Here is a 27,993-nt window from a genome sequence, read left to right as displayed (position 1 = left end):
GCAGCGGTTGATGTGACTGTAGTGATATGCCATAAACTTTGCTGTGGCTTTATTTAGCTACAACTACATGATGAATGCCAAATTATTATTCCCGGTTGTTTGTACTAAAAATATGGAAAGCTGCTGACTGCATTCAGTTGATTCCAAGTCATTCATCCTGCAGTACAAAGTGCGGTATTTCATGTCATTCCTTTCTAAAAAAAAAAGTCCAATGTACAGCGGATATGACAGCAGATGAGTGTCATTGTTGTGTCTTTTGCTCTTTACAAAACAGTTATGGTTCAGGATAGCGGATGGTAAGTTTCCTCCCTCCGGGGTGTAAGCAGATTCATGTAGACTCTATAGAGAAAGTATCTTAAACTATCAAGACAAATATCAGTGGATTATTCACATCAGGAAATGAACAGGCAACGCTGACACTCAACTAAATTAAAACATGTGGGCTAGATGGCAATCTTACAGTCTGCCCCACGTATGGGGCAACACACAGTTGTGCTGACCCAGGAGCAGACACAGAGGTGGTGCTAGGCCATTGGGGTCCCTAAGCAGGAGTCTTTCTGGGGGGCCCTTACTCCTCCCCCTAAAACACTAATTGTATTATTTCCTCAAACGAATAAATATACCAGCACAACACACATGAATACACTTGTTTAAAAGTCCCCATTAAATAAGATGAAGGGTATTTGGGGGGGTAGTACTTCAGCAGGGCCCACTTAATCTGCTTGGGACCCTAAGCAATTGCTTAGCCCTGGTCTACACTGGGGGGGGGGGGGCGGAATCTATGTAAGTCATGCAACTTCAGCTAAGTGAATAACGTAGCTGAAGTTGAAGTGCTTAGATCGACTTACCGCGGTGTCTTCACTGCGGTGAGTCGACTGCTGCCGCTCCCCCATCGACTCCGCCTGGTGGAGTACAGGAGTCGACGGGAGAGCACTCGGGGGTCGATTTATCGTGTCTAGACTAGACACGATAAATCGATCCCCACTGGATTGATCGCTGCCCACCATTCCAGCGGGTAGTGTAGACATACCCTTAGTCTGCTTATGCCTAGCACCACCCCTGAGAGCATGGACCCAATTTTGACTTTCCATGGGGGAAATAAGCTGTGCCAAGGCTCTGCCCATTCCCTGCTCCTGCCCTCCCCACTCCATGCGCACCAGTACAGGATGGGGAGTAGTAGCTAGAGGGTGGCTGTTCTTCCCACTGCACTGCCCCCTTCAGGAAGTAGGAAGCTTGGAGGAATGCAGGCAGTCTCTTTACGTCCCCTCACTCCCCTATTTTATCCTGCCGCAAGAATCACAATCTGATCCTGTGTGTGCTTTTGTGCAAATCATCTTTTGTGTTTAGCATTGCAATAGTTTGTCTAGATTAATTTCTTTCAAAGGCATAATCTCAAATGTTTTTTCCTCTGGAGTTATTAGCTAATAGTACCACTGCCTAGTACAATGCGATAATCCAGTTTCCTAGTAAACTGCAGCTTACCATAGCATTCAGTCAATGTTCAGACCACATCCCCCTTTCATTATGTATTATGAAAAACGTTCAGATGGAGGCATGAAACCCTCCTGATTTAACAGTCGTGATCAAAGGCAAAGCTAAAAAGCTTCAGTGCATGTGTAGTTTTGTGGAAAACTGCAGCCAGACTAGCGCTACCGTGGCAGTTTGGAGGAGAGCCTTAAGAGAGGAAATAAAACCCCCTTCACATTTTAGATGGTGGAGTCCTATAGTAGTTTATTTTAAGCTAAATTGTAGATTAGATAGATAGATAGATAAAGCTGTATTCCTATGCAATGTGAAAGATATTTTCCAAAGGTGCCAGTGTTTCGATAGGAATTACAGGACTGTTTCAAGTTATTTAAAGGATAAATTGAGTGTTATTCCTGTTTGAAACCTATTAATCATATCCTTTGTGGAACACGCAACAAGACTGAAGGCTGAGGTGATTATAGGAAATAATCAACCCAAGGGGTTTATCAGAATGTGGTTATTTCTGAGTTACGGGAAATCTCCTGAAGTTGTTATTCTTATCCTGAAATTGTTAAGGCAATGCTCACATTTTAAATGAAAGGAAAAACTTTTTTTTTTAAAGGGAGGGTGCTCAAATTGCCATAAGATTTTTATTATTATTATTTCACGTTCAAAAATATCTTTTTGGCTCTTCTTTTCCCCCATTATCATTTCACCTCTTCATTTTTTCTTTTACTGTTTTTTTGTCTCTCTCTCTCTCTCTCTTTCTACTTATTAAAAAGGCTCTTGCCCTCAAGATAAATGTAATATATATTTGTTTACATTGTGTTTCGGAACAAAATTAGAAGGGACTTAGCTAATGTAAGTAAACATTGAGGACATGATATAATTGTTCTTATACCCTCATTGACTAATAATAACTGCCATCCTATCAGTGTACAGGGATTTGCATGATATGTGACCACTGAGTTATAAGCATATAATGCACAATTCAGATGCCCACAACCAAAATGTATGGAAATGAATAACTAGGAAAAACTGTTAAGTAATAATCCATCAACCCTGTACTCTGATTGTTTGAGACAATTTCATGGTAATCAGTCTGTCTTCTAAATAATAGACCTGAGCAATTCCAATCAGTGATGGCATCATCACGAGTTTTACTGCACTTTCATAGTCTCCTGAATTTAAAAGTATGTTCAGCCTTACTTTGCAAAAGGACACAACAGCATTATTGAAGCTTCTACATCTGTCTGAGGGAGTGTCCTCTTTAAACATGCAATATGCTAGCACTGTACTGTCAAGGACCATTCTTCCTCCCTACTCTTTCTTCTGTATCACCTACCTTATGTACACACACTATGTACCTTATGTACACACACTATTCTGTTTCCACTTTGGATGCTTTATTTTGCTACAGGGTTAGATCATGCCATTAGCATGAAGCTCCAATGAAATGGTTATGCAGAGCTGCACCACCCCAAAGCAAGCTCCAGGAGGAATTTGGCCTCAGAGACCTTGAACTGTCCTATTGCATTAGGGGGAAAGTCACTAGCCACACTTCTTTATGGTGTAGCATGGAGCTGCCTGTGCAGACAGCAGGTTCTGCAGGCCAGCCTGTGAAGGGATGCGTGTTGAGCCCTGGCTTCACCCATCCCTGCCCCATTTTCAGTGAGTTGTTCCCCAGGAGCAGCAACCCTGTAAGCAGCACTCAAGCACAGCAGTGCTATGCTGCGTGGCCTTGCAGTGAGCTGGACTAAGAGTGGAGATTCTTACTCCTTATCCCTGTGGCACAGTAGCGTAAGGAGAGGACACAATCTTGCACAACTTATATTTTACGCATTTGTGCAAAGTACATTTTTTAAGCCCTGTAGTAAAACAGCAATAATAGGAACATCACTCTGCTTTTCTTGCTAATAATCTGGTTTCTTTCATGGGATAAAGTACTCATCTTTCAGCCTTCTAGTGTATTCACTTGGGAAGTGGATTATGGCATTCCTAGTACCATTCAAATATATGATGGTAGTTGTGAGTTTTTAAAGTACTAGGCCCTGTAAAATATGATAAGTTGCTGTTGAGGCATTCTGTTTGTTGGCTAATGGAATAATGCAGCATGCAGAGAGGAAATTTAAGATATCTATTGCCAAAGCTAGCTCTGTGATTCCCTGGAAAATTGGGTATGTATCGCAAACAATTCTCCCTTGTAAAATGAAAACATCTTCTACCAAAAAATGCTGTCAGTGTTCGAAGAAATGAGACAGAATTTTAAAAAGTGACTATTGATTTTGGATACATTAATTTCTAGGTTCCCTGTGGCGGTTCAATGATGAGACAGAACACAGGTTTATCCAAGCAAGCAAGCTGGTTAGCTGAAAAGGGCTGCTCCCTGTCAGCTTTCCACCTTCCCTTTTATTCTATTTCTCCCCCCTGCGCATTACCTACTTCCACCGCAAAAAGACACAACAAAGGAATACATGACTTTGATTAATATTCTTATTTTCCAGCCTCTATCTACTACAATCCTAATTCTCAGGCCTTGAGGCCAGGCCAAGGAAGCTTCCCACGATTACTGTCCTTTAATTAACTTCCCAGGGTTCATATCTGGTCCTCGTCCTTGGATGGAGCAATGTGTTGCTCCTACACAACGGTCAGGGTGTGCCCTGACTGTTTCCAGGTGGATGGACTAAACATGAACCCTTCATTCCCCCGATTTTTGTTTAATTATACTCGGCCATCTCATGGTAGCCGTCAATTTGCTTTTGCAAGCAATTTAACTCCCAGACTGACAAGGACATAACTCGGGGAGCTTGCCAGGGCGAATCTCTACAAAGCCTTAGCAAAGAGGGAATACATTGTACGACAATATACAACAAAAAATAAGCCCAATGATCACAAACACAGCATAACCGAAAAGTTGTCGCAGCCATCCTAGAGATGGCAGCCAACCTGTAAGCCAATTCCAAAAGCTCTCAAACCCCACATCTTGACGTATGTGTGCCGTAAGATTGGCCAACTCGGCCAGTCTAGATTCTATGGAACGACTATTATCAGTTAAATTAAAACAACACATATGCCGAAACGTGGAACAGCCTAGGTGATGTTTTAAGAGCAGAAAATCAATGGCTGCTCTGTTATCCAAGATTGCATCCCTTAATTCATGTTGCTCTGCATTAAGTAGGGCAATTGCCTTGGATGTTGTATTAATTGCCTTCGCTGCAAAGCACGCCAGGGTATTTAAGGTTCTGGCTGTATAAGTGGCAAGCCCGGGGACCCCAACAATGGAGGCCGCTAAAGCAGTATACTCAGCGCGACTAAAAAGCTCAACATCTGCAACACAATTATCTGAAAGGGGTACACTTCTTTTACTGTGCCTTTGGCTGGCAAAAGGCAATATAAGCGTCATTCTACTAAGACAGCAAAGGGTGCCATCACTTAAATTTGCAGGAATATAACTAAAGGTGCGTGAGCCACAGGTAAAAAACCACCCTGATGGTAGGATGATATGGCCATAATTGTATGAAACATTCACAGCGCGGGAACAATTTAAGAGGGGTTGAGGAGTTTGCCGACAGCCCAAGGGCACCTTTGTACTAGTGCAGTTAACCACACGCGCACAGGTGACATTGTTGGCCCCGGCCGGGTACGGTGTGTGGAGGGATATAGCCGTGTGAGGCAAGGTATAGTTGGCCGGGCCCCAATTAGCCATGCCAGAGTACTGGGAAGAGAGATTCGCGTAAGCAGCGAGCATTGTCTCATTCCCTATTTCCTCAGGGTGATGACATACTGGTATAAGGCATGTACCTAACAATTCTCCGGCTGCTACAGAATCAGACAAACAAAAGTGGGTAACATTTGCTATTGAAGCCAATCTTTCCCATATGTTATATGTCATTCGGGCCCGTAACGGGGGAAGCGCTCCCGAGCCAACCCCTACAGGAAATAGCAGACACAAAAGGCATACAATCAGCACAGAATTAGCAGTGATTTGGGCGAGAATCGCCACAAACAAAGTCTCAGGAGTCTCTGGCTGTTGATTTGCTGCCAGTCTTCGTTGAGCCGCCGCGACCAATGCTTTTACTGCTCCCCATGTCACGGGCTGGCTTGGGACGCTACGCCTCTTCCGTTTCCGTCCCGCCGTTGTCGACCCGGGAGGCACCACGTTCTCCTCTAGGGTCAGCTGAAACTCCGGTATGGGGTTCGACAGCCCCTGGCGCCACGCCATGCTGTTTCAGTGCTGGTCGCACACACCGGGCTGGAACCCACAACGGTCCTGCAGGGAGAGACACAGCAGCATATCCCCGACCCCAAGTGATTAGAGGTACTGGGCCCAGCCACTGCGGATCGGGCAGCTGACGGTAAAAGACACGCGGTCTTTCCAGTACCTCAGATTTGTGAAAATGGCGATCCGCGGGGGTCTGCTGATCTGCGTTCAGCGTTAAATTATTTAAAGTAAACAAAAGGATATGCATTTGTTGTTGAATGTCTCCTAAGGTTCGGAGACGCAGCTCCCCTTGTTTTAATTGTTTATCAAGCAAGGTTTTGAGCGTGCGATTGGCACGTTCAACAATGGCTTGGCCCGTGGAATTATAAGGGATGCCGTGTTTAAGACAGACGTTCCATTGGGCGCAAAAAGTGGAGAGGGCTGTGGAGCAGTAAGCTGGGGCATTATCCGTTTTAATTTGGCTTGGGCGACCCATAACAGAAAAACAGGCTAGCAAATGGTGAATAACTTTAGCAGTGGCTTCCCCACGCTGTGGGGTTGCCCACAGAAATCCCGAATAAGTATCAACGGAAACATGTAAAAAGGAATAGGGGCGGAACTGTGGCATATGAGTGACATCCATTTGCCATAGCTGATTTGCTGCGGTACCTCTGGGGTTAACGGCATAAGAAAAAGTAGGAGCAGCAGCGGCACAGTGGGGGCAGGAACGAACAATGGAACGTGCATGATCAGCAGGAATGTGAAACTGCCGGGCCAAAACAGAGGCAGACTGATGGAAAAAGGCATGGCTTTCAATGGGGTCAGAAAAGAGGGAATTTACCTGACCACGTAACGCGCGATCAGCGCGTGCATTGCCCTCAGTGAGTGACCCAGGCAAAGGGGTATGACTGCGAATATGAGCAACAAAATAAGGGAAATTACGAGTGGAAATAAGATATTGCAAAGACAAAAATAGGCGAAGGAGGTCCGCATCGACCTGAGGGGTAATGAGGGCAAGGGGTAAATGATCAATCACTTGATAAACATAATGGGTGTCCACAATTAAATTAAAGGGACAATCAGCGAAAAGTTAAAAGGCTAAAATAACAGCAGCCAGTTCTGAACGCTGCGCGGAACGCTGAGGCAGTGTAAAACGAGAACGCCAACGAGGGGGGTCACCTGATTGATAGGTGACTACACCTCGATGTGGAGAGCCATCAGTAAAAAGAGTAACAGCAGAAACAATGGGTTGAGAGCGGCTAAGACGATGAACAATTAGAGGCACCTTTTGGGTAATTACCAACCGAGGATCTTTTGGGGGATTATAAGAAATTTCTCCCACATAATCACAAAGAGCAACCTGCCAAGCCAAAGAGGTGTGGCACAAGGAATCAAATTCACTACGGGACAAGGGGAACACAATATCAACTAAATCAGTGCCAGTAAGTTGCACTGCACGGTGGCGGGCTTTACGAACAAGATCAGACAGGGCATCTAGATATGGGTAAATATTCCGAGGAGGAGTGGAGGAGAGGTACAGCCACTCTATGATAGAGACGGCTGTATTCGTACGGGGTACAAACAGAGCCGCAGTGGGCGTATGAGGGGTGGCAAGAAGAATCAGCCGTAGGGGACGGACCTCAGGGGGTCTGTCCACAAACTGCTGACTTAATGCTGCATTAATTTGTCGAATGCAGGCAATGTGCTCTTTAGTGATGGCAATAACTGCACCCGGTGCTCGGGCCCCACGTAGGAGCTCGAACAACGGCTGCAGCATTGAGGTGGGGAGACGAAAATAGGGCCGAATCCAATTTAAATGACCCAAAATTTGTTGTAATTTAACAAGGGTTAGGGGTTGAGGTAGAGTTAGTGCCGGACGAACCGGAGCAGCATAGGTTTGTAAAACCTTATGGCCGAGGTAGTGGTAGGGATAAGAGCGTTGGATTTTTTCTGGTGCCACCAACAGGCCATTTTGGCCGAGGATTTGAGACAAAGATTCAATCTGTTGTTCCGTGACCTGGGGACCACTAAGCAAAATGTCATCCATATAATGGTAGACCTTTAGCGTAGGGTACCGGGCACGAAAAGGGGTGAGGGCCCGATCCACAAAAAGCTGACACAAGGTTGGACTATTTTGCATTCCCTGGGGTAAGACCTTCCACTGATACCTTTGAGAGGGTTGCTGATTATTATATTGTGGCACCGTGAACGCGAATTTTTCGCGATCTTGTGGGCAAAGGGGGATGGTGAAAAAACAATCTTTTAAATCTAACACACAGAGCTGATCGGTTTGAGGAATTAAATTTGGATTTGGTAATCCATATTGCAAGGGGCCCATAGGTTGGATGCATTTATTTATTTCCCTTAAGTCATGCAACAGCCGCCATGCACCGGATTTTTTCTTAATAACGAACACCGGGGTGTTCCAGGGACTAGTAGAGCTTTCCAAGCGCTGTGCCAGCAAATGCTGCTGCACAAGCGATTGAAGCGCTTTTAGCTTTTCTAGAGGGAGGGGCCACTGGTCAATCCAGACGGGCTCTAAGGATTGCCATACCAAGGGCAATGCGGAGGGCAATGTGGGCGAGGGAGGACTTTGAGCCATTAGATATTAATATCGAGGGTGGTGTCCAGCTTTGCGAGTAAATCACGGCCCCAAATATTGAGGTGGACAGGGAGCACAAAAGGGCGGATAGTAGCAAGGGTACGGCCTCCCGGTTTAGAGACTGTGACCCAAGACAAACTCTGTCGCCCGGGTTTACTACCCCCGATCCCCCACAACTCTTTAGAAGGAACCGTAGGCCAACTAACCGGCCACTCCGGATCACGAATCACCGTAACGTCAGCTCCAGTGTCCACCAGCCCTGTGAAAGGAACATCATTTAAGAGAAGTGTTAACTGAGGTTTCGAGGGGTGGACTGACATTGTCAGAGCAACAAGTGGAGAGGACGTGCTGTGAGACGGCGAGTGAGACAACGTTGATCCAAAGCCGCCTCCGCCCCGAGTTCGATCCTCGGCAGCTGGCACCTGATAGGGGACTAAAATCAATTGTGCAATTGATCGTCCACACGGGAGTGACTGTGGAAGATGAGTCCACACCTGAACCTTAATAATGCCGGTGTAATCGGCATCAATGACCCCGGGGATGACAAAAAAGCCCTGTTTCCCAGCATGAGAGCGAGGGAGAACGAGACCCACAAAGCCGGCAGGGAGAGGTCCCGTCACCTGGGTAGGTATGGCGCAGACCTCCCCTGGCAGCCGAAAATCAGTGTCCTCCTGCATGATCAAATCAAGCCCTGCACTTCCAGCAGTCGCCGCCCTCATAGAGTCTATGGATTTTAAGGCAGAGGAACGGTTGTCTGAGTGGGAAACACCCCCGTTTGGCCCTGGGTTCGGGGGGGACCCGCCGCGCGGTTTCCCGGCCCGCTACGACACTGATTAGCCCAGTGATAGCCCTTTTGACACTTGGGGCACTTTTTTGAGGGTCGGGCGGGTGCCTTTGATGAGCGGCACTCCCGCTGGAAGTGACCCTCCTTGCCACAGCGGTAACAACGCTTCCCCTCTTTTCCGGTTCTTTTTAGGGCAGCAGCCAGAACTCCAGCTTTATGGGCTTGTGTGCCGATGTTTTGGCACGCCCGTAGCATGTCTGAGAGCTCTAAAATGCCAGAGGCTTGCGCCGTCTGGAGAGCGCGGCGGCAATCCTCATTTGCATTTTCAACTGCCATTTTTAACAGGATTTCCTGAGCTGCCGCAGCGTTATCCACCTGTCGGAGGATAGCCTCCTGCAATCTGTTGGTAAAATCCAGAAAGGACTCTGATGCACCCTGACGGATACTAACAAAGCTTTTAGTAGGCTTGCCTGAATCCGGGACCTTCCGGAAAGCATGCTGGGCGCAGGTGGAAATAAGGGGGAAGAGGGCCTGAGGGAGTTGAGTTTGCATCTCAACGGTAGCAAACGGTCCCTCCCCTGCCAAGTGCTCAAAAATAATACCTTCCGCTCTATGAATCTGGGCCTGGCGTTCCGCCTCCTGCCGATACTCACTAATCCAAATAACATATTGACTGGGTGACAGCATCATGCGCAACAGCGCCTTCCAATCTTCAGGGATCAGGGAGTATCCACTACCTAGCCCTTCAATGAGACCACGCACAAACGTGCTAGTCAGACCGAACTCGCGAATTGCTTTCTTTACCTCTCTAATCACCGAGTAAGGCAAACTGACCCAGGTTCCAACCGGGTTGCCCTGGCCATCGTTCTGCCAGGTCACCGGACAAACCAAGACCAGCTCAGCCAGCTCCTCTGCTGTAAGATCTGAGCGAGCCTTCGCTGCGTGCACCATTTGTTGCACCAGCGAAAGCCTCTGAGCAGATGCAGACGACCCCCTGGGGGGCCCCGAAGCATGGGGTTTCAGGGGGGGATGGTAATCACAGACCGGCTCTGGCGGGGAAGGTAAGGGAGGCGGTGGTAATAAAGGCACTGGGGGCGAAGCAGGGAGAGGGATGGCTGCAGGAGCCGACGGCGGTGGCGAAATCGGCAGCCCCTCTGTTGGTGCGGGAGAGGGTTCTTCCGAAGCGACACACTGTGTTGCATCGGTAGGAGGGGGGGTGGCTGCAGGAGCCGACGGGCGTGGCGAGATCACCAGCCTCGTGAGGGAGGGCCTGTCCGAGGCAACACGCTGTATCGCATCGCGGCAGAGGTGCCAGGCATGTAAAGCCTGCACGGGCGCCCGAGGCTCTTCATGCAATGTCTGGCCCAACCGCTCCCAGTCCGCTAGCTTAAGGGTTCCGGCTTCAGGGTACCACGGGCACTGGGCACTCACCTCCTGTAGCAGGAGAGTGAGTTCTCGAGCGGGGCAGTCATGCTGAGCCTTACGCAGCAGATACTGTAGCTCATTGCGGTGTTGCACTTGCAAAGCAGAGAGGGAGCTTCCCATACTTACCACAATGAAAAATACTCACCGGGATCCGCGAAGCGGATGAGTGACGCGTCTGAAACCCTTGCCGGGCGAGGTGAGTGCTGAGGGCCCCACGTTTGGGCGCCAGTTGTGGCGGTTCAATGATGAGACAGAACACAGGTTTATCCAAGCAAGCAAGCTGGTTAGCTGAAAAGGGCTGCTCCCTGTCAGCTTTCCACCTTCCCTTTTATTCTATTTCTCCCCCCTGCGCATTACCTACTTCCACCGCAAAAAGACACAACAAAGGAATACATGACTTTGATTAATATTCTTATTTTCCAGCCTCTATCTACTACAATCCTAATTCTCAGGCCTTGAGGCCAGGCCAAGGAAGCTTCCCACGATTACTGTCCTTTAATTAACTTCCCAGGGTTCATATCTGGTCCTCGTCCTTGGATGGAGCAATGTGTTGCTCCTACACAACGGTCAGGGTGTGCCCTGACTGTTTCCAGGTGGATGGACTAAACATGAACCCTTCAGTTCCCAACTTGAGACATTTCAAAGGGACCTGATTTCCAGAAAGCGCTGAGCAAACTCTTAGCAATATTGGTTATTATCTAATGTTCAGGTACTGTATTTGGGGGAACTATGTTAAGTCTAGAGCTTACCGTCCGTGTCTGTAGGGACTCATATTGCTCAAAAGGCATATTGAAGTTGGAAAAGTGTAGAGGAAACTATTTTTTATTTTATTAGAATATACATAAATTGGAAATATTCACAGAGGGCCTGATCCAAGCCCCACTTCAAAACCACTGAAATCAATAGCAATCTCTCCAGTGACTTCAGTGGACACTGGATCAGGCCCCTACAGCTCATTGAAGGCCATGGAAAGACTACCACAGCCATCAGTGGGCTTTGAGTCAGAATCATATATTTTTTTGTGGTTGTTTGTGTATTTCTATGTGTTTTCCGTACTCTAAAACACTAATAAAAGAGAACGTTTTCTGATGTTTCCTTTCCTTTGTCAGCAAACAACATCTGTTTCTATGGTGAGTGCTCATACTACTGCTCAACTGAGCATGCTCTTTGTGGAAAACCAGATCAGATCGAAGGTTCTCTCGCTGCTTTCCTACCTGACCTGTCTTTAGCGAAACGGAAAACCTGGAGAAATCCATGGCGGCGCTCCTACCATAAACGCAAGAAAGCAGAGTGAGTAGTGGAGACCAAAGGGCTTTCCAGCAGCAGAGCTAATGTATTGCTGGGTAGAATATAAGCAGTGGTGAATTAAAAAATAAACACAAATTCTGCAGAGGTCTAATCCAAAACCCACTGAAGTCAGTGGGAGCTTTTTCATTGCCTTCAGTGGGCATTAAATCAGGCCCCCTAGACAATGATGTACTTGGAAAAAAATAAATATTTAGAATCTGGAAGAAACACCTGATCCTTGAATGGGCTTCAGTGGGACTATGCCCATGTCTAAAGACAAGCACTTGGGTAAGTCTTTTCAGGATCAAGGCCTGTATCTGTGTCCAGTACCGAAGCAGTCAGTCCTAAACAAGTGTTGAGTAGTTAGATATCTGACTTTGTAATTATTAGAAGGCACACCTGATCTCCTAATTTTTGGATCTGGGAACCAGATATTTTCCTCAAACTCATGATTCTTCTAGAAATTCTAGAAAATTTACCTTCATTCATCAGACACAATCTTTATCAGAATTTGATTTGCTTAAAACAGCCTGTAGAACTGGTTGTACATGTGCTAATCCTAACCCACTGCGGTACAACTAAATCTTGGAAAGGTTTTGTGATACAGAGTGACTTCTAGATCGAATATAAACGATCAACAATATCTCTTTTCCAGATGGGAAGTTGATCCGGATTATTGTGAAGAAGTTAAACAAACACCACCCTATGACAGTGGGACCAGAATTTTGGATATAATGGACATGACAATTTTTGATTTTCTAATGGGTATGTTTCAGATCTTTTAAAATTAAATGCAATGTTTAATTATAGTAAGAACCAGTTCTCCATACAGTGTTTTGTATAGTTCAGCAATTTTCTAATGCACACCTAGAATTGCAAATACTTGTGTGTGCAATCTGGGTAATTGTGAAATATTGCACATTTATTTGGACATATTTGCATCACTGCAGATTAAAAGAACAAAGATTTCTAGAACTATATTGTAAATAAGCACAATGATTAATGTCCTTTTTGACAGTCACATGAAATGTTCTTCATGGAAATTCCGAGCCTCTGCAATACAGTTTACAGTGAATTTCACTCCGTTGTAATGGATGCTTTCTACAGGTACATGTCCAGGCTGTACATTATTGGTAGATCTTTGTACACCTGTGTGCCAGTGCATAAGGTGTGGTAGATAAAAAGGGGACTATTGATTCTCAAGCAGGAAAGATGCAGAACACACACAAACAGTATTTTTTTTATGCGCAACCCATTCAGAAATAAAATAATTACTTACAAACACTAGACAAGAGTAACATATCCTAGGCCTACTGTAATGTACTGAACATGGGGTTACAGCTTGAGACCACTTGGAAACTGAAGCCAGTACAGACTGCAGCTACCCACTGCAAGCAAGATGTTAGAAAACATGCTAAGTAACATAACTAAGAACATAAGAACGGCCATACTGGGTCAGACCAAAGGTCCATCTAGCCCAGGATCTTGTCTTCTGACAGTAGCCAATGCCAGGTGCCCCAGAGGGAATGAACAAAACAGGTAATCATCAAGTGATCCATCCCTTGTTGCCCTTTCCCAGCTTCTGGCAAACAGAGGCTAGGGACACCATCCCTGCCCATCCTGGCTAATAGCTGTTGATGGACCTATCCTCCTTGAACTTATCTAGTTCTTTTTCGAACCTTATTATAATCTTGGCCTTCACAACATCCTCTGGTTGTGCGTTGTGTGAAAAAATATTTCCTTTTGTTTGTTTTAAACCCGGTGCCTGTTTAATTTCAGCCCTAGTTCTTGTGTTATACTTCCTTATTTACTTTCTCCACACCAGTCATGATTTTATAGACCGCTATCATATCCCCCTTAGTTGTCTCTTTTCCAAGCTGAAAAGTCACCGTCTTATTAATCGCTCCTCATATGGCAGCCGTTCCATACCCCTAATCATTTTTGTTGCCCTTTTCTGAACCTTTTCCAATCGCAATATACCTTTTTTGAGATGGGGCAACCATATCTGCATGCAGTATTCAAGATGTGGGTGTACCATGGAGTCATATAGAGGTAATAAGATATTTTCTGTCTTATTATCTATCCCTTTCTTAATGATTCCCAGTATTCTGTTCTTTTTTTTGTTTTTTTGTTTTTTTGACTGCCGCTGCACATTGAGTGGATGTTTTCAGAGAACTATCCACAATGACTCCAAGATCTCTTTCTTGAGTGGTAACGGCTAATTTAGACCCCATCATTTTATGTGTATAGTTGGGATTATGTTTTCCAGTGTGGATTACTTCGCATTTATCAACATTGAATTTCATCTGCCATTTTGTTGCCCAGTCACCCAGTTTTGTGAGATCCTTTTGGAGATCTTCACAGTCTGCTTGGGACTTAACTATCTTGAGTAGTTTTGTATCATCTGCAAATTTTGCCACCTCACTGTTTACCCCTTTTTCCAGATCATTTATTAATATGTTGAATAAAACTGGCTCCTGTACAGACCCCTGGGGGACACCACTATTTACCTCTGTCCATTCTGAAAACTGATCATTTATTCCTACCCTTTGTGTCCTATTTTTTAACCAGTTACCAAACCATGAAAGGACTTTCCCTCTTATTCTATGACAACTTACTTTGCTTAAGAGCCTTTGGTGAGGGCCCTTTTCAAAGGATTTCTGAAAATCTAAGTACACTATATCCACTGGATCTCCCTTGTCCACCTGCTTGTTGACCCCCTAAAAGAATTGTATGTAGTACATTGGTGAGGCATGATTTCCCTTTACAAAAACCATGTTGACTCTTCCCCAACAAATTATGTTCTTCTCTGTGTCTGACAATTTTGTTCTTTACTTTAGTTTCAACCAGTTTGCCTGGTACTGAAGTCATGCTTACCGGCCTGTAATTGCCGGGATTACCTCTGGAACCCTTTTAAAAAATTGGCGTCATATTAACTATCATCCAGTCATTTGGTACAGAAGCTGATTTAAATGATAGGTTACAGACTACAGTTAGTAGTTCTGCAATTTCACATTTGAGTTCCTTCAGAACTCTTGGGTGAATACCATCTGGTCTTGGTGACTTATTACTATTTAGTTTATCAATTTGTTCCAAAACCTCCTCTAATGACACCTCAATCTGTGACAGTTCCTCAGATTTGTCACCTAAAAAGAATGGCTCAAGTTTGGGAATTTCACTCACATCCTCAGCCGTGAAGACCAATGCAAAGAATTCATTTGGTTTCTCCGCAATGGCCTTATCATCCTTGAGTGCTCCTTTAGCATCTCGATCGTCCAGTGGCCCCACTGGTTGTTTAGAAGGCTTCCTGCTTCGATGTACATAAAAAAAATTTTGAGTCTTTAGATAACTGTTCTTCAAATTCTTTTTGGCCTTCCTATTTATATTTTTCACTTCATTTGCCAGAGTTTATGCTCCTTTCTATTTTTCTCATTAGGATTTAACTTCCACTTTTTAAAGGATGCCTTTTTGTCTCTCACCGCTTCTTTTACTTTCTTGTTTAGCCATGGTGGCACTTTTTTGGTTCACTTACTATGTTTTTTAATTTGGGGTATACATTTAAGCTGAGCCTCGATTATGGTGTCTTTAAAAAGTTTCCATGCAGCTTGCAGGGATTTCACTTTTGGCACTGTACCTTTTAATTTCTGTTTAACTAACTTCCTCATTTTTGTGTAGTCCCCCTTTCTGAAATTAAATGCTACAGTGTTGGGCTGCTGTAATATTTTCCCCGCCACAGGGATGTTAAATTTAATTATATTATGGTCACTATTACCAAGCAGTCCAGCTATATTCACTTTTTGGACCAGATCCTGTGCTGCACTTAGGACTAAATCAAGAATTGCCTCTCCTCTTTTGGGTTCCAGGACTAGCTGCTCCAAGAAGCAGTCATTTAAGGTGTCAAGAAACTATTTCTGCATCCCGTCCTGAGGTGACATGTACTCAGACAATATGGGGATAGTTGAAATCCCCCATTATTATTGAGTTTTTTATTTTTATAGCTTCTCTAATCTCCCTGAGCATTTCACAGTCACTGCCACCATCCTAGTCAGGTGGTCTCTAATATATCCCTACTGCTATATTCTTATTATTCGAACATGGAATTACTATCCATAGAGATTCCATGGTACAGTTTGGTTCATTTAAGCTTTTTACTTCATTTGATTCTACACTTTCTTTCACATATAGTGCCACTCCCCCACCAGCACGACCTGTTCTGTCCTTCTGATATATTTTGTACCCTGGTGTTATTATGGCCCATTGATTATCCTCATTCTACCAAGTTTCTGTGATGCCTATTATATCAATATCCTCATTTAATACGAGGCACTCTAGTTCACCCATATTATTATTTACACTTCTAGCATTTGTATATAAGCACTTCAAAAACTTGTCGCTTTTTAGCTGTCTGCCATTACATACTGTAACTGAATGGGACTCTTTTTCATTTGACTGTTTCTCATCAGATCCTACCTGTATTTTATCATCATCCATCCTCTCCTCTTTACTAGGACATAGAGAATCTCCATTAATAGATCTTCCCCTAAGGGATGCCTCTGTCCGAACCACGTGCTCCTCTGCACCAGTCAGCTTTCCCCCCAGCCCTTAGTTTAAAAACTGCTCTATGACCTTTTTAATTTTAAGTGCCAGCAATCTGGTTCCATCCTTCCTGGCTAGGCTCTCCCTTTCCCAAAAGTTTCCCCAGTTCCTAATAAATCCAAACCCCTCCTCCCTACACCGTTGTCTCAGACCCTGCAGTTCTGCCTGTCTAACTGGCCCTGTGCGTGGAACTGGAACAGAGAATGCTACCATGGAGGTCCTGGACTTCAATCTCTTACCTACCAGCCTAAATTTGGCTAGCGTGACATTAAATATGATTTCACCCTTAGCATAGATAAGGACACTGGGTTTAGCTGGTCATGGTTAATCCTGGACACAAAGTCATGTTTAACATCATGTGAGTTAAGTCATGTTAGTTAATGCCTTTTCTAACAGGATACATTTTTGCCCAGTGTAAACACAGGCTCCTTGAGTAGAGAGTCACACCACAAGAATACAATATTGGTGCTTTGTGAGCTCACTGGCTGCCTGGGAGGTGGAGTGTCAGTGTTGATTTTAACTGTAAAAGGTCTTACTGGTTTAGGATTTGGTTATTGCAGAGATTGTCTCCCTATGAAGTTGAGGTCAGCTGAGGTGCTTGAGCAGGACCCCTCATTATAACAGAGACAGGATAGCTGGCAGGGCATTCTCAGTGAGGGAATTCACTTCCTCTCACTTGGTCCTCCAGAGTTTGGATATGTTCGTCACAAACTGGTTGAAAAGCTCATCTTTTCTCCAAGCCTTTTGAAGATGAAGAATTCTGAGGAGGATGCTGGAGATTTCACAGGGTTTGCCGGGAGGTTAATTATTTAGGGCAAGATTGTAGCTTGCCCTATACACCTGCACAGGGGAATAAGGGAGCACAAAAATCTCCTATCCCCTTGGGCTGCATGCGTGGTGGGTTCCAGCATGTGGGGGAGAGTGGGCTCTGTAGAGCTGCTACTTCCACATGTGGGTGGAGAACGGGCAGGCAAGGGTGGGAGTGGGCGGAGACAAGCCTCGTTCTCATAAATGTGCCAGCCAGCCAGAATACTAGAAGTAGCCTGCACTAGAGATAGGACTGTCAGGAGAGAGGGACCTCGAAACCAGATCATGATTCTTACAGCAACTATGCGTTGTGACTTACATAGGGCAAACCATAATTTAGCCCTTAAAATGGTATGAGAAATTTATCATCTGTTGTTATATGAGAATGTATGTTGTAAATAATATAAGAGCTCCCAAATGAAAGGATAGTGATATTTTTAATAAATCAAAAGAAATAAATATTAAAGAGTTCCCAATTAATGTGCTAAGTCCTCAGCTGGAAGATAATATAGAATCAAGCTAAAAAATATTGAACAAAAATATCTTCTGTAATTTGCCACATCTTTTAGCATTTTTCATAGCTCATAATGACTAACTACAATAATTTTTCACAGATAACTAAGAAAGTCAGAAATATTCAGATCATGGCTGAAATCAGCAGCTTCTGTACTATCTGCCACTTTGCATTCCCAGCAACAAAACTTTAGGAATAACAGTGTAGAGTTGTTATTTTGTTTTGTTCTATCATTATTATCACTATTGTTATTATTATTATTTATTATTCTCTAGGAAACATGGATCGACATCACTATGAAACCTTTGAAAAGTTTGGAAATGAAACATTTATTATCCACTTAGATAATGGAAGAGGGTAAATATGTTAATAATTTTATTGATCAGTGGAATAATTTTGGCCAGACTAACTTCATGACAACACAGCTATGGAGATAATTTATATATTTCAATGTATACATTATTAATTATTATTATTTATTAGTATTATAGCAGTGCCTAGAGGCCCTAACTGAAATCAGCGATCTGTAGGATTAGATGCTGTACAAACACAGATATGAGACAGCCCCGGCTTGAAGAGCTTTTGATATAAATAGATAAGACAGACAAAGAGTGTGAGAAAGGAAGTATTATTATCCCCATTTCACAGATGGGGAACTGAGACCAAGAGAGATTATATGAATTACCTGAGCTGATAGGGGAAGGCTGTGGTACAGGTGGGATTGAACCCAGATATCCTGAGCCTCAGTCCTGTTCATTAATCACAAGACCATTCTTCTGCTCTTGTAATATAATTACCTGCATTCAATTTCCACCCAGAATAGTAAATCCCCATCTATTTAAGACACAATCTTTGTTTTGTTCTTTGGCTTGAAAAGGCCGGTTGAGAGAAATTTGAGGCCCGGGTACATCATTTTCGCTGAGGCCCCACCCGCTCCCACTTCACCCAGATTTGACCCGAATTACAGATGTTTGGGTGGGGGGGCTAAGCTCAGGAACTTGGTACCATTGTCTCCCCTTTTCCCCATCTTGTCAGTCCTTGATCATTCACCCGTGGCAAAACTCCCATTGCCTTCACTGATCAGGCCCTATATTCCTAAAGATTGTTTTTAATTTTCTGGAATGAAAAGACGCAGTTGTGGTTAGACATTGAGATACCCTTTGTCATTTCATCCTTTATTTTTCAATAGGTTTGGAAAATATTCCCATGATGAGCTCTCCATATTGGTGCCTTTAACCCAGTGCTGCAGGTATGTCTTATTTTGGTGTCTGTAATGAGCCCTGTTTTTTCAGCTGGCAGGACTGAAATGCTCAGGAGTGAGCCATGTGCTGCATAAACCACTCATTTAAGGTGCTCTGGGTATTGTTGGACATCTAGTGTTGACCAACGCGATCTGTTTGTTGAATTGGTGCTTACAAAGCTGAGGCAGTGACAGCAGTGAAATGTGATGAAAACAGATGCAAAAGAGGTTTTCTGTCGATGGATTTCCCATCTAGATGTGCACCATGCTGAGCTTGACCTAGAAGAGGAGATTTCAGATAGAGATTGTACACCACTGCCCATGTACTGTAGTTGCCTGAGAAGTTTATATGCATGTTTTTCCAGCTTAATTGTTTTCTGGTTGTTTTTTTTTAATTCTTGCTTATTGGGCACAGAAATTGTCTCTAAATGTTGGGTTTAGTCTTCCATGCAATTTCATTTAAAAGCTATGGGCAGTATGTTCTTGTTAAAAAGTTCTGCACTGATGCTCTTTGGGCACTTAGGAGCCTAAATCCCACTGATTTTAGAGACAGTTAGGCACTTAAGTCCCTTTTGAAAATGAGACTTGGGCTCTTAAGTCATGTAAGCACTTTGAAATGTTACTCAAAGTCTTTTTTTAATGTACATACCTCATTTGCATCAGTAGAAAGAGATTTTCAGCAAAACTATTTCAGTTACGTCCAGCGCAAACTTCCGATTTCTTCAACTTTTTGTGATTGTCGAGTCTCTTTGGCCTAAGTACATTTTGAAAAGCGGGAATTAGGTTCCTAACTCACTTAGAGAGTTTTGAAAAATTTTATCCTTAATGTCACTGGCCAAGAATTTCAGATGTGACTAATGATACTGGGTGCCTTAATTTTGGGGTGCCCAACCTGAGAAACTTCAAAGGGGACTCCGATTTCAGATGGTGGGTGATCAGCACTGTCTCAAAATCAGGCCTTTTTAATACATCTCAAGAGGGCATTTAAAAATTGAGCCACCTGAAACCACTAAAGAATTTTGAAAATGTTGGCCACTCGTTAAGAATATGTGCCTGACATATTACGTATGTACCATGTTTTCTTATGTCAGTGTCTTCCACGTTATCATGAGATGGGTTATTTCAATTCTGTCTTTTATGCCACATGTAATAAAGCGAAACTCAAATATTGATTTACCCTTTTCCCTTCATTCCTAGAATAAGGAAGTCTACCTATCTACGATTACAGTTATTAGCCAAGGAGGAATACAAACTAAGTCACTTGATGGAGGAATCTTTACTAAAAGATAAGGTTGCACCCATCCTTTATCAGCTACACCTAGAGGCAATGGACAGGAGGCTACGGATTGTTCTGAAAGCTGTTAGTGACTGTATAGAAAAAGATGGTTATGTTAATGTGGTTGAAAATGACTTTGACACTGATGTTAACACTATTACAACCAAAAGGTAGTGAAATCATATGACTTCATTTTTACTAGCTAAGTAAAGAAGATAAAAAAAAGTCTTGCAAAAGACTGTGTATGCAACTTTGTGAATTCAATGAATTCAAAAATGAGATATAATTGTTCCCAAAGTAGGTAAAGTGTAGACTCTGTGAAGGATTAGTTAATTAACAAAAATAAGTCTAATGTGATGCTTTTAAATAGTTCCTAAATCAGAATATGAAAAGGTTTGGAAAATATTGAAGTCACTGACAGGTGACTCTAGTCTGGTGGCAAAACACCTCCTGCTCTTTTTGTATAGAAAGGAGGCCTTTATTTAATATTTTGTATTTATATATGGTATATCTATGAAAACCACAGATACCTACTACCAAATTTAACAAAAGCGGGACAGCATAGTTTTGTGATTCACAATTTATTCTTGGTGACAGTCCACTTAGTATTTTGTGTTAACCCTTTAAGTGCTCTCATTCACTGTACCTACTTTAAATTGAATGCTTTGTTTTTCAACTACTCAGCATTTAAAGGGTTAAGACACGTGAACTTTTAAAAGCAAAAATAACAGCCACAACAATAATAAGTACAGTGATTAGCTGGAAGGGGATTTCGATAACTGTGCATTGACAAGAATACTTGAATGTTGGTTTTACAGAGTGATGTAAAATGACAAGTTGTACTATTCATCCATCAGACAGTAGCAGCTCTGATCTTTCTAGACTATCGTAGTAGGGCTGTTACTCTTCCAACTTTGCTTTTGATAGTTTTGTGTAAATATATACATATATGAGTAAAAGCTGCTTTCGGCAGTTTCTAGGCTTACTTTTGCAGCATTTTTGTGGAATTGTTTGCAATGTGGTAAAAGTGCAATAAAGATATGGCAAATGTGTAGCCAGAGTGTCTGCATGGATTCATTTAAATTGCAAATATATTTCAAAGGAAAAATATACACTAACTAAATATTTGGAAAGTACATGTTTAATTTGCAATCACATTTTGCAGTTCTAGATAGAGCTGGTTGTGCCAGAGCAGACAACAGATGGGTAATATACATTGAAATTCTGCAGTAGCTTTGCTACTGTGTACGCAATTGTGGTATTTATCAATAGCCCTGAATACAGGGGCATGCAGCTGGTTACTGGCCCAGGAAGAGCTCTGGGAGGTAACATGACTCCTAGAACCACTGTGCTTCCTTGAAAAAAGAACAGGAGTACTTGTGGCACCTTGATTTCCCAAGTCCCCTTTGACACAGTGCAGCTGCTTTCCCTTGTGCGCTGGGCTAGGTCTATAGACTGGTACAGAAGTTTTAACAGAGCCATATCCCCACCGCTTCCCCCTGCCTGCCCTTTGCAGCCAGCCTAGGAGTGCATCGAGGAAGCAGTCCTTGTTCTTCCCAAGCACAAAATGCCAATATTCCCACAATGGGCAAGGTGCAGAAGGCTCTATACCTTCTCCCCTTGAACCTGTGTGTATTCAAATCTTTTAATGAGTGCTAAGGAGAGCAAACACAGGGAGTAGTCTACAGGGTTTATTACTACTGTTATTTTATTACTTTCCTTCTCTTAATTACCTTTATTCTGAAGTAACAGAGAGGTAGACAGTGCATTGGTAGGATTTTCCTAGGAGCAGGAGAAGCTGCAGTGTTTGCTGTTAGCGGTGAGACTTCATTTTGAGTCAGGTGGAGGAATCCAATTGGCTAGAACCTGGGACTAACAGACTATAAAGCCCGCTCCACAGGGAAGGAGCTGATTTCAGTTACAGAGCCCTGTCTGGTTACACCTCTGCCCCAGCTCAGATAGGTTTCTCCAACATGGAGCTCAGTTGTGTCAGAAGTCTGCCCCCGGTCCTGAAAAAGCTCATTCCAGCTTGTGAGTTTAGTACACCTCAAGAGTTAAGTTTAGCCTTGGGGAATAGCTAAACTGAGTAGGTCTCTTCTTCCTGAAAGTGTGGAGTAGCTCAGTAGCCTACTCCAGTTAAGGGCTTCCATTAAAAGATTTCTTAGTCATAATAGGGGGAATCTATAGAGGGATGTTTATTTTTTATGAAGCCGCTGCAGGTCTGTAAGTTAAATTAACAGCCTTCCTATGGGATCTTAGACTAAAATTCACTCATTATTCCTATATTTCAATAGACTCCTGACTCTTTGCTCTCTGTTTCCTGCCCTGCACTTTGACCATATGGCACGACCATAGTGTGACAATGCTGCAGCTCTGTAATTAACCCAATAAATGTGTTCCTGTGTTTGAAATAAAAAAAACCAAAAAGGGGGTGGGGATGAAGAGGCTTCATTTCCAAACTTATTACATTTATAAAAACCAGAAGGGCTTCCCTTCTGCTTTAACCTTCAGAATAGCATTACCTTTTTAAGATACATACATCAATAGCCTAAATGAAAGAAAGGCTAGCCCATGGTCAGGTGGCTAGCCTGCGAGTTGGGAGACCAGGTTTCAATTCCCTGCTACCTGACAGGCTTCCTTCTTTTTCAGCCAGTCATTTAGTGTCTATTAGTTCCTTATCAGTCAAATGGAGGTAACAGCACTACCCTACCTCCTAAGGGTATTGTGAGGATAAGTACATTACTATGATACTCAAATCAAATGGTCTGGTAACAGAGGGCATACAAATACCTCAGCTAGAATCCATCAAGTTGCTGAGCACCCTCGGCTTTGTTTCAGTGGGAATTGAGGGCACTCCTGACTTGAGCTAAAGCACCTTGAAATCAATGAAAAGACTCTTATTAATTCATTTTAATGGGCTTTGGATGACTTCCTTAGTCCATGTCTTGCAAGTCCATGTCTACCAATGTGTAGGAGCTGAAGCTAGGAACTAGAATTTTGGCCTGTGTTAATTTTCATTTTGCTGCTTCTAGGTATCTGTGAGGGAAACTCATCAAATTATTGTCTTGTCTTGTCTTGACTTTTTGATTTTTTTTTTTTTGCACATGCACATGGGGGAGGGGTGTGTCTCAAAGCCACCTTTCTGATGCTCTGGCCCAAAGCAGTTCCCCCAGTAGCTCAGAGCAGCCTAAGGAGGACTCAGTGGCCTGCTAGGACAGCTCTCTGCCTCTTTACTGGTGGTGCAACGTGGACAGAAGTCTGGGTTCAGGATCTGTCCCTATCTTTCAACAGTGAAAATATGTACGTTTTTTTTTTTTTCCTCATTCAAACAAAGGGATTTGCTATGTTGTGGTGAAATCCACCCACATGCAAAGAGCCAGCCCAAGGTTTGTGAACCACTTAACTCCTGTTTAAAGTCTATTTTGGGGACTTAACTGGCACCTAGGCTTTGTGCTGTCCCTTTGCACAGGGTGGGTTTCACCGGGGTGGTCTTGTGTACCTGCTGTTAAGGTTGATGAAGTATATATGCTCATTGTGTAGAGGCTGTTCACCTTCTCAAGCATGTGTGACAGCCAGATTAGTGCAATGAGATGCAATGGCTCTGAAGGGGCTGTCGTTGATTAGGTCAATAATCCATGAACTAAGGAGGATTAATATGATAGAGGGGAACGTCTCTTTAGGAGTCCTGCACATCTATCAGGCCAAATATTCACTATAGAAAAAAGTACCTGAATGCAGTTTTATTCAAAATACCATACATTAGAATGTGTAACACAAGATATTTGAAGAATACACCCAAAGAAGCTTCTACAGTCTCTCAGGGACATAACATATTCAGCAAAGTGCATGTGGTATTCACAGTAAATATTTGAACAGATACATCATGTGGCTTTTAAAATGCCTAATTGCAAATTTACCTGACAGCCTGGAATAGTGTTGCTGTTTTCTTGAGTAATCAAGATGTGAGAGAGACTTGTTTGTTTGTTTGTTGGTTATTTAACCGCCTAAGAAAATTCACAAATAAACTGTTCTAGTGTGAAGTAAGTATTTGTTGCATGCTGCCAACCTGTCAGCACCGGTCAGAGCATGGGGTAGCTAAGATCCCTACCTTAAGGAGTTTGCAGTGTAATAACAGCACAAGGTGTTTCTTGTGTGGGAAATAAACAATGGCTGGAAATGAGAGGTAACTCAGTAGACTGTCTCCCAGTCTCCTTCTGGATGAGCAGGCAACGGCTGAGCTCAAATGAGACTTGATACAAGAGATGGAGGACTGTCAAATAAGCACCATGAGCATTCTCGCTGTTGTGACTGGAGCCCTTCATGTGTGTTGAGGCCTTCAACTGAAGTCAGTGGGATGCCTCACTTGTTCAAAGCTAGACCCATGCTTAAGTACCTTGCTGAATTGGGGCCTGAATAAGCGTAATTCTTAGCATCAGATTTCTAGGGCTAACACATTTGCAGATTAAAAATTTACTTCCCATAAATTTTTTTCCAATGTTGCCTTAAAATGTAGTGTCCATGAACACTCCTGCTGGTGCACTTGTTTGCTAGGCAGACACAAACATAGTCTAAACAAATTCATTTTAAAATGTAAAATGGATATAGGAGGAAACACTTTAGCAGCACCAGGCAAGTTAGCATCAGGGTCTTTGATTTTTTTTTGCCTATTAGATGATTCTGGATCTACTTGCAAGTATTTTTTACATACAGAAATGTGCCTGTAAGAATGGCACATTGGTAGCCTACAGCTATGCCACCTCAGGCTGTGGACTTGTCAGATTGGATTAACTATTTGCTTCTGTATTTATATCTCTAAAACACCCATCCAGTGCTCAGGGGACTGTGTGGAAAAAATATAAGCAATTCAGTTTGATAGATCAAGAGACCTAAAGAACTAAGCTGGGTCAGACCTGGTCAGGGCTTGGTTAGAAGGCCTCCAGGGGGAAACCTACGTGCAAGTTGGCAATGGTGGCACTGATTTAGTAATTGTGACTCTTTCCTCCATTACTGAACTGATCTGCTAGCCTGGTCCTAGGACAGAGGTTGTCAAACTATAGTCTGGGGGCCACTTGTGACCACCCAGCTCTCTGAAGATGTGTTTTATTGGTTCTGCCTTATTTCCAACTGCTAAATTGCATTTAAAATATGTTAAATATTTTCCTGGGTTTTTTTTTTCCCCATTCATGCAGCTGATGTAGTCACCCCATGGATGTTAGGGAATGGTAAATGGTAGGGGAGGTAGGCCCACTAGAGAGTGTCTGTATTCACATGTATTCCACGTTATAAAAATGGTTGAAAACACTTGTGCTAAAGGACGAGCAGGCTGCTAGAGGTGCTGTCTTTCAGCCAAGCCTTATTACTGAAACCTTGAATAGCTGTAGTCAGTAAAATTACATTTAACACAATTTACATTTAACACAAGAACAGGATTGTTAGCCAGTGGGGTCTCAGCTAGAGGTAGACCCAAACTCAAAATCTCAGCTCTGGATCCAGGTTCAGACTGGAGTTGGTAGCTTAGGCTGAATCAGAACACCCCAAAATTTGGAAAGCATCAGATCTGGATTGGAAATCTCCAAGTGTATGACTGTTGTGATCTGGGAGGTTTACTTATATTTGTGTCTTTGCCACACTCCAGCTAGGACAGGCATATTCTGCTTGCTTAAATTCCCCTTCCAGTTTAGCTAGGTAAGATATTTATTGATTGATTTATTACATTTATTGAAATGCTAAAAAGGATGCCTAACCATACAGGTAACCTTAACGTAGCTTAAAAATACATAGTAAAAGCAGTGCAATTCAAGGTAACCCACTAGCAGTAAGCCAGGCCATTTAAAAGCTCAGAACCCCCGGACTGGTGCTGTTCTAATGGTTGCTGCATCTCACTGCAGACGTGGCTGCATGTTGAAGTGGAGGAAGCTCTCTATATAGGTACAGTTCTGTGAAGCACCTGGATGTTTGCAAAAGGCTCTATATATCACTTAATACCTATACTCTGTGTGCATCTTCTCAGCCCTATGTGCATAGATCAAAGGCTGAATAGTGCATAGTGGACAAAAGATTAATGTTAAAGCTGTCAACACCACAGAAGATATACAGCTGTGGAAGAGCCGAACAGAAATAAAAACTAGCATGGCAAGCTCATTCTAGGATTTTTATCACAGGCTGATGTGTGAGCCAGGAACACAGCTTGATGCCCTGATCTCAGACTGAGCCCTGGCAGTTAGAAACAAATCTTGTTTTGACTTGAAAATTGAGCAAATTTGATATGCAAGTGATTGATGGAGAAAAAATATGTAATACCAAGATGTCAAGTTTCTCGGTGTTATTTCTCTAACCTTAGACACACTGCACAGAAGCTAAAAAATGTGTATTTTTTGGTCAGAGATTGGCTTTATGAAACATACTCTCCAGTGGTATTTTCTTTAGAGCCTCCCTGAATGCTGATGGTAGGATGGTTTAAGTCTTATCCTTGCACACAGAGTCTCTGCTATTGGGAGAATTTTACAAATAAAAGTCTCTTGCAGTCAGTCCGTAGAGTGAAGTTTGTACCATTCTCCATATAAATGGCCCTTTCTGCTGATTTTAAATAATTCCTTCTTAATCAGTAAAGTCAATGGGAGTTTTATGGAAGCAGGATTAGGCCCAGTTTCCTCCTTGACTGCCCATTCACAGATGAATGATCTCACTGACCTTTCTCATAGGCTTCTTAGTTATATGCTTAAAGATTTTATGATTATTTGTCTTCTCTCTATATATCTTTGATATTTATTCTCCTGTTTGCTTCACTGCATTGCCGTTTTTAAAGGATGCTTTTTTGGCCTGAATAAGCTTTCCTAAATTCATTTTTATAAATCGAGGCATCCATGGCAGAGTCCCTGCATTGTAATTGCAGCTTCATTTAAAGGATGACAATAGCATTTAGAAGAAATTAGTCACAACAAGTTTCTGTATCTTGATCCCGTATGGAAAGGAAGTCACTTTTGGACAAGTTGATTAGATCTCCCCTACAGGAGAAAAAGTCTATATATAATAATAAATTGTGCCTCTGTAGCACCTACCAGTTAAGAATCTCAAAGAAATTTCCAGACATTAATGAAGTGAGCCTCTCAAAATCTCTGAGGTAGATAAGTCTTATTAGAACTGGGTGTATCAAAAAAGAGTATCTGATCAACAAATCACTGTATTCCATAAAAAGAAAAGGAGTACTTGTGGCACCTTAGAGACTAACCAATTTATTTGAGCATAAGCTTTTGTGAGCTGTAGCTGTAGCTGTCGCTCACGAAAGCTTATGCTCAAATAAATTGGTTAGTCTCTAAGGTGCCACAAGTCCTCCTGTTCTTTTTGCTAATACAGACTAACACGGCTGCTACTCTGAAACCTGTATTCCATAAATGATTCATCTAGGTCAGAATTTACGGTAACACCACACAGGACAGGCTAAAGACCCAGAGAGAACTACAGGGTCTATGTGTGTCTGACAGCCCCAGTGAAGAATGTCCACTGGCATTAAGGATGGTGCAGGCCCGTCTTCTCCACCATGACAGAGGCTGTGAGCACTATTGGAATGGACTTCTCCCTATGCCCTGGCAATACTAGCAGACCACAAGAAACCACTGCACAGCTTTGGGCTGCTCCGCTAGTGCAAAGATGGCCTGAAACTGCTGTGAACCTCTGGGATTATTCCAGTGTCAGAAGATCACGGGGTGATGTGATGCTGCCGGAGAGACTCATATGCCATGTTCCTTCCTCTGGCTAGCACTGAGGGGACAGCCATGGGAAAGGAGTTGAGGGTGG

The 27,993-nt window shown here is 43.1% G+C and overlaps 2 protein-coding genes and 1 long non-coding RNA gene across 3 annotated transcripts in view; 1 reads left to right on the top strand and 2 right to left on the bottom strand.

Annotated features, from left to right (window-relative positions):
• The window catches only part of FAM20C (FAM20C golgi associated secretory pathway kinase), an 88,737-nt gene extending 67,493 nt beyond the window's left edge, over positions 1-21,244 (top strand). Inside the window, exons 6-10 of the mRNA XM_074965255.1 lie at positions 11,589-11,769; positions 12,422-12,531; positions 17,959-18,040; positions 18,873-18,932; positions 20,121-21,244. Of these exons, the coding sequence (XP_074821356.1) occupies positions 11,589-11,769; positions 12,422-12,531; positions 17,959-18,040; positions 18,873-18,932; positions 20,121-20,373 (686 nt within the window). The 3' untranslated portion in view covers positions 20,374-21,244. The remainder of the gene's footprint in view (positions 1-11,588; positions 11,770-12,421; positions 12,532-17,958; positions 18,041-18,872; positions 18,933-20,120) is intronic.
• On the bottom strand, positions 2,524-10,769 carry LOC141994618 (uncharacterized). The gene is made up of 4 exons (XM_074964855.1): positions 10,625-10,769; positions 8,477-8,529; positions 4,414-5,737; positions 2,524-2,648 (listed from the first exon to the last, which is right to left on the bottom strand). The coding sequence occupies exons 3-4, from the start codon at positions 5,687-5,689 to the stop codon at positions 2,524-2,526; spliced, it is 1,401 nt and encodes a 466-aa protein (XP_074820956.1). The 5' UTR covers positions 5,690-5,737; positions 8,477-8,529; positions 10,625-10,769.
• LOC141994835 (uncharacterized) overlaps positions 19,080-27,993 on the bottom strand; it is a 43,133-nt gene continuing 34,219 nt past the window's right edge. The window contains exons 2-3 of the long non-coding RNA XR_012641207.1: positions 19,573-19,677; positions 19,080-19,202 (exon numbers count right to left, since the gene is read on the bottom strand). This is a non-coding gene — a long non-coding RNA (uncharacterized LOC141994835). The remainder of the gene's footprint in view (positions 19,203-19,572; positions 19,678-27,993) is intronic.

Source organism: Natator depressus, chromosome 10 (assembly GCF_965152275.1).
Source record: "Natator depressus isolate rNatDep1 chromosome 10, rNatDep2.hap1, whole genome shotgun sequence".
Taxonomy (NCBI): Eukaryota; Metazoa; Chordata; order Testudines; family Cheloniidae; genus Natator; species Natator depressus.
Note: the sequence above shows the minus strand (reverse complement) of the source record. Positions and strands in the feature narration are given on the sequence as shown.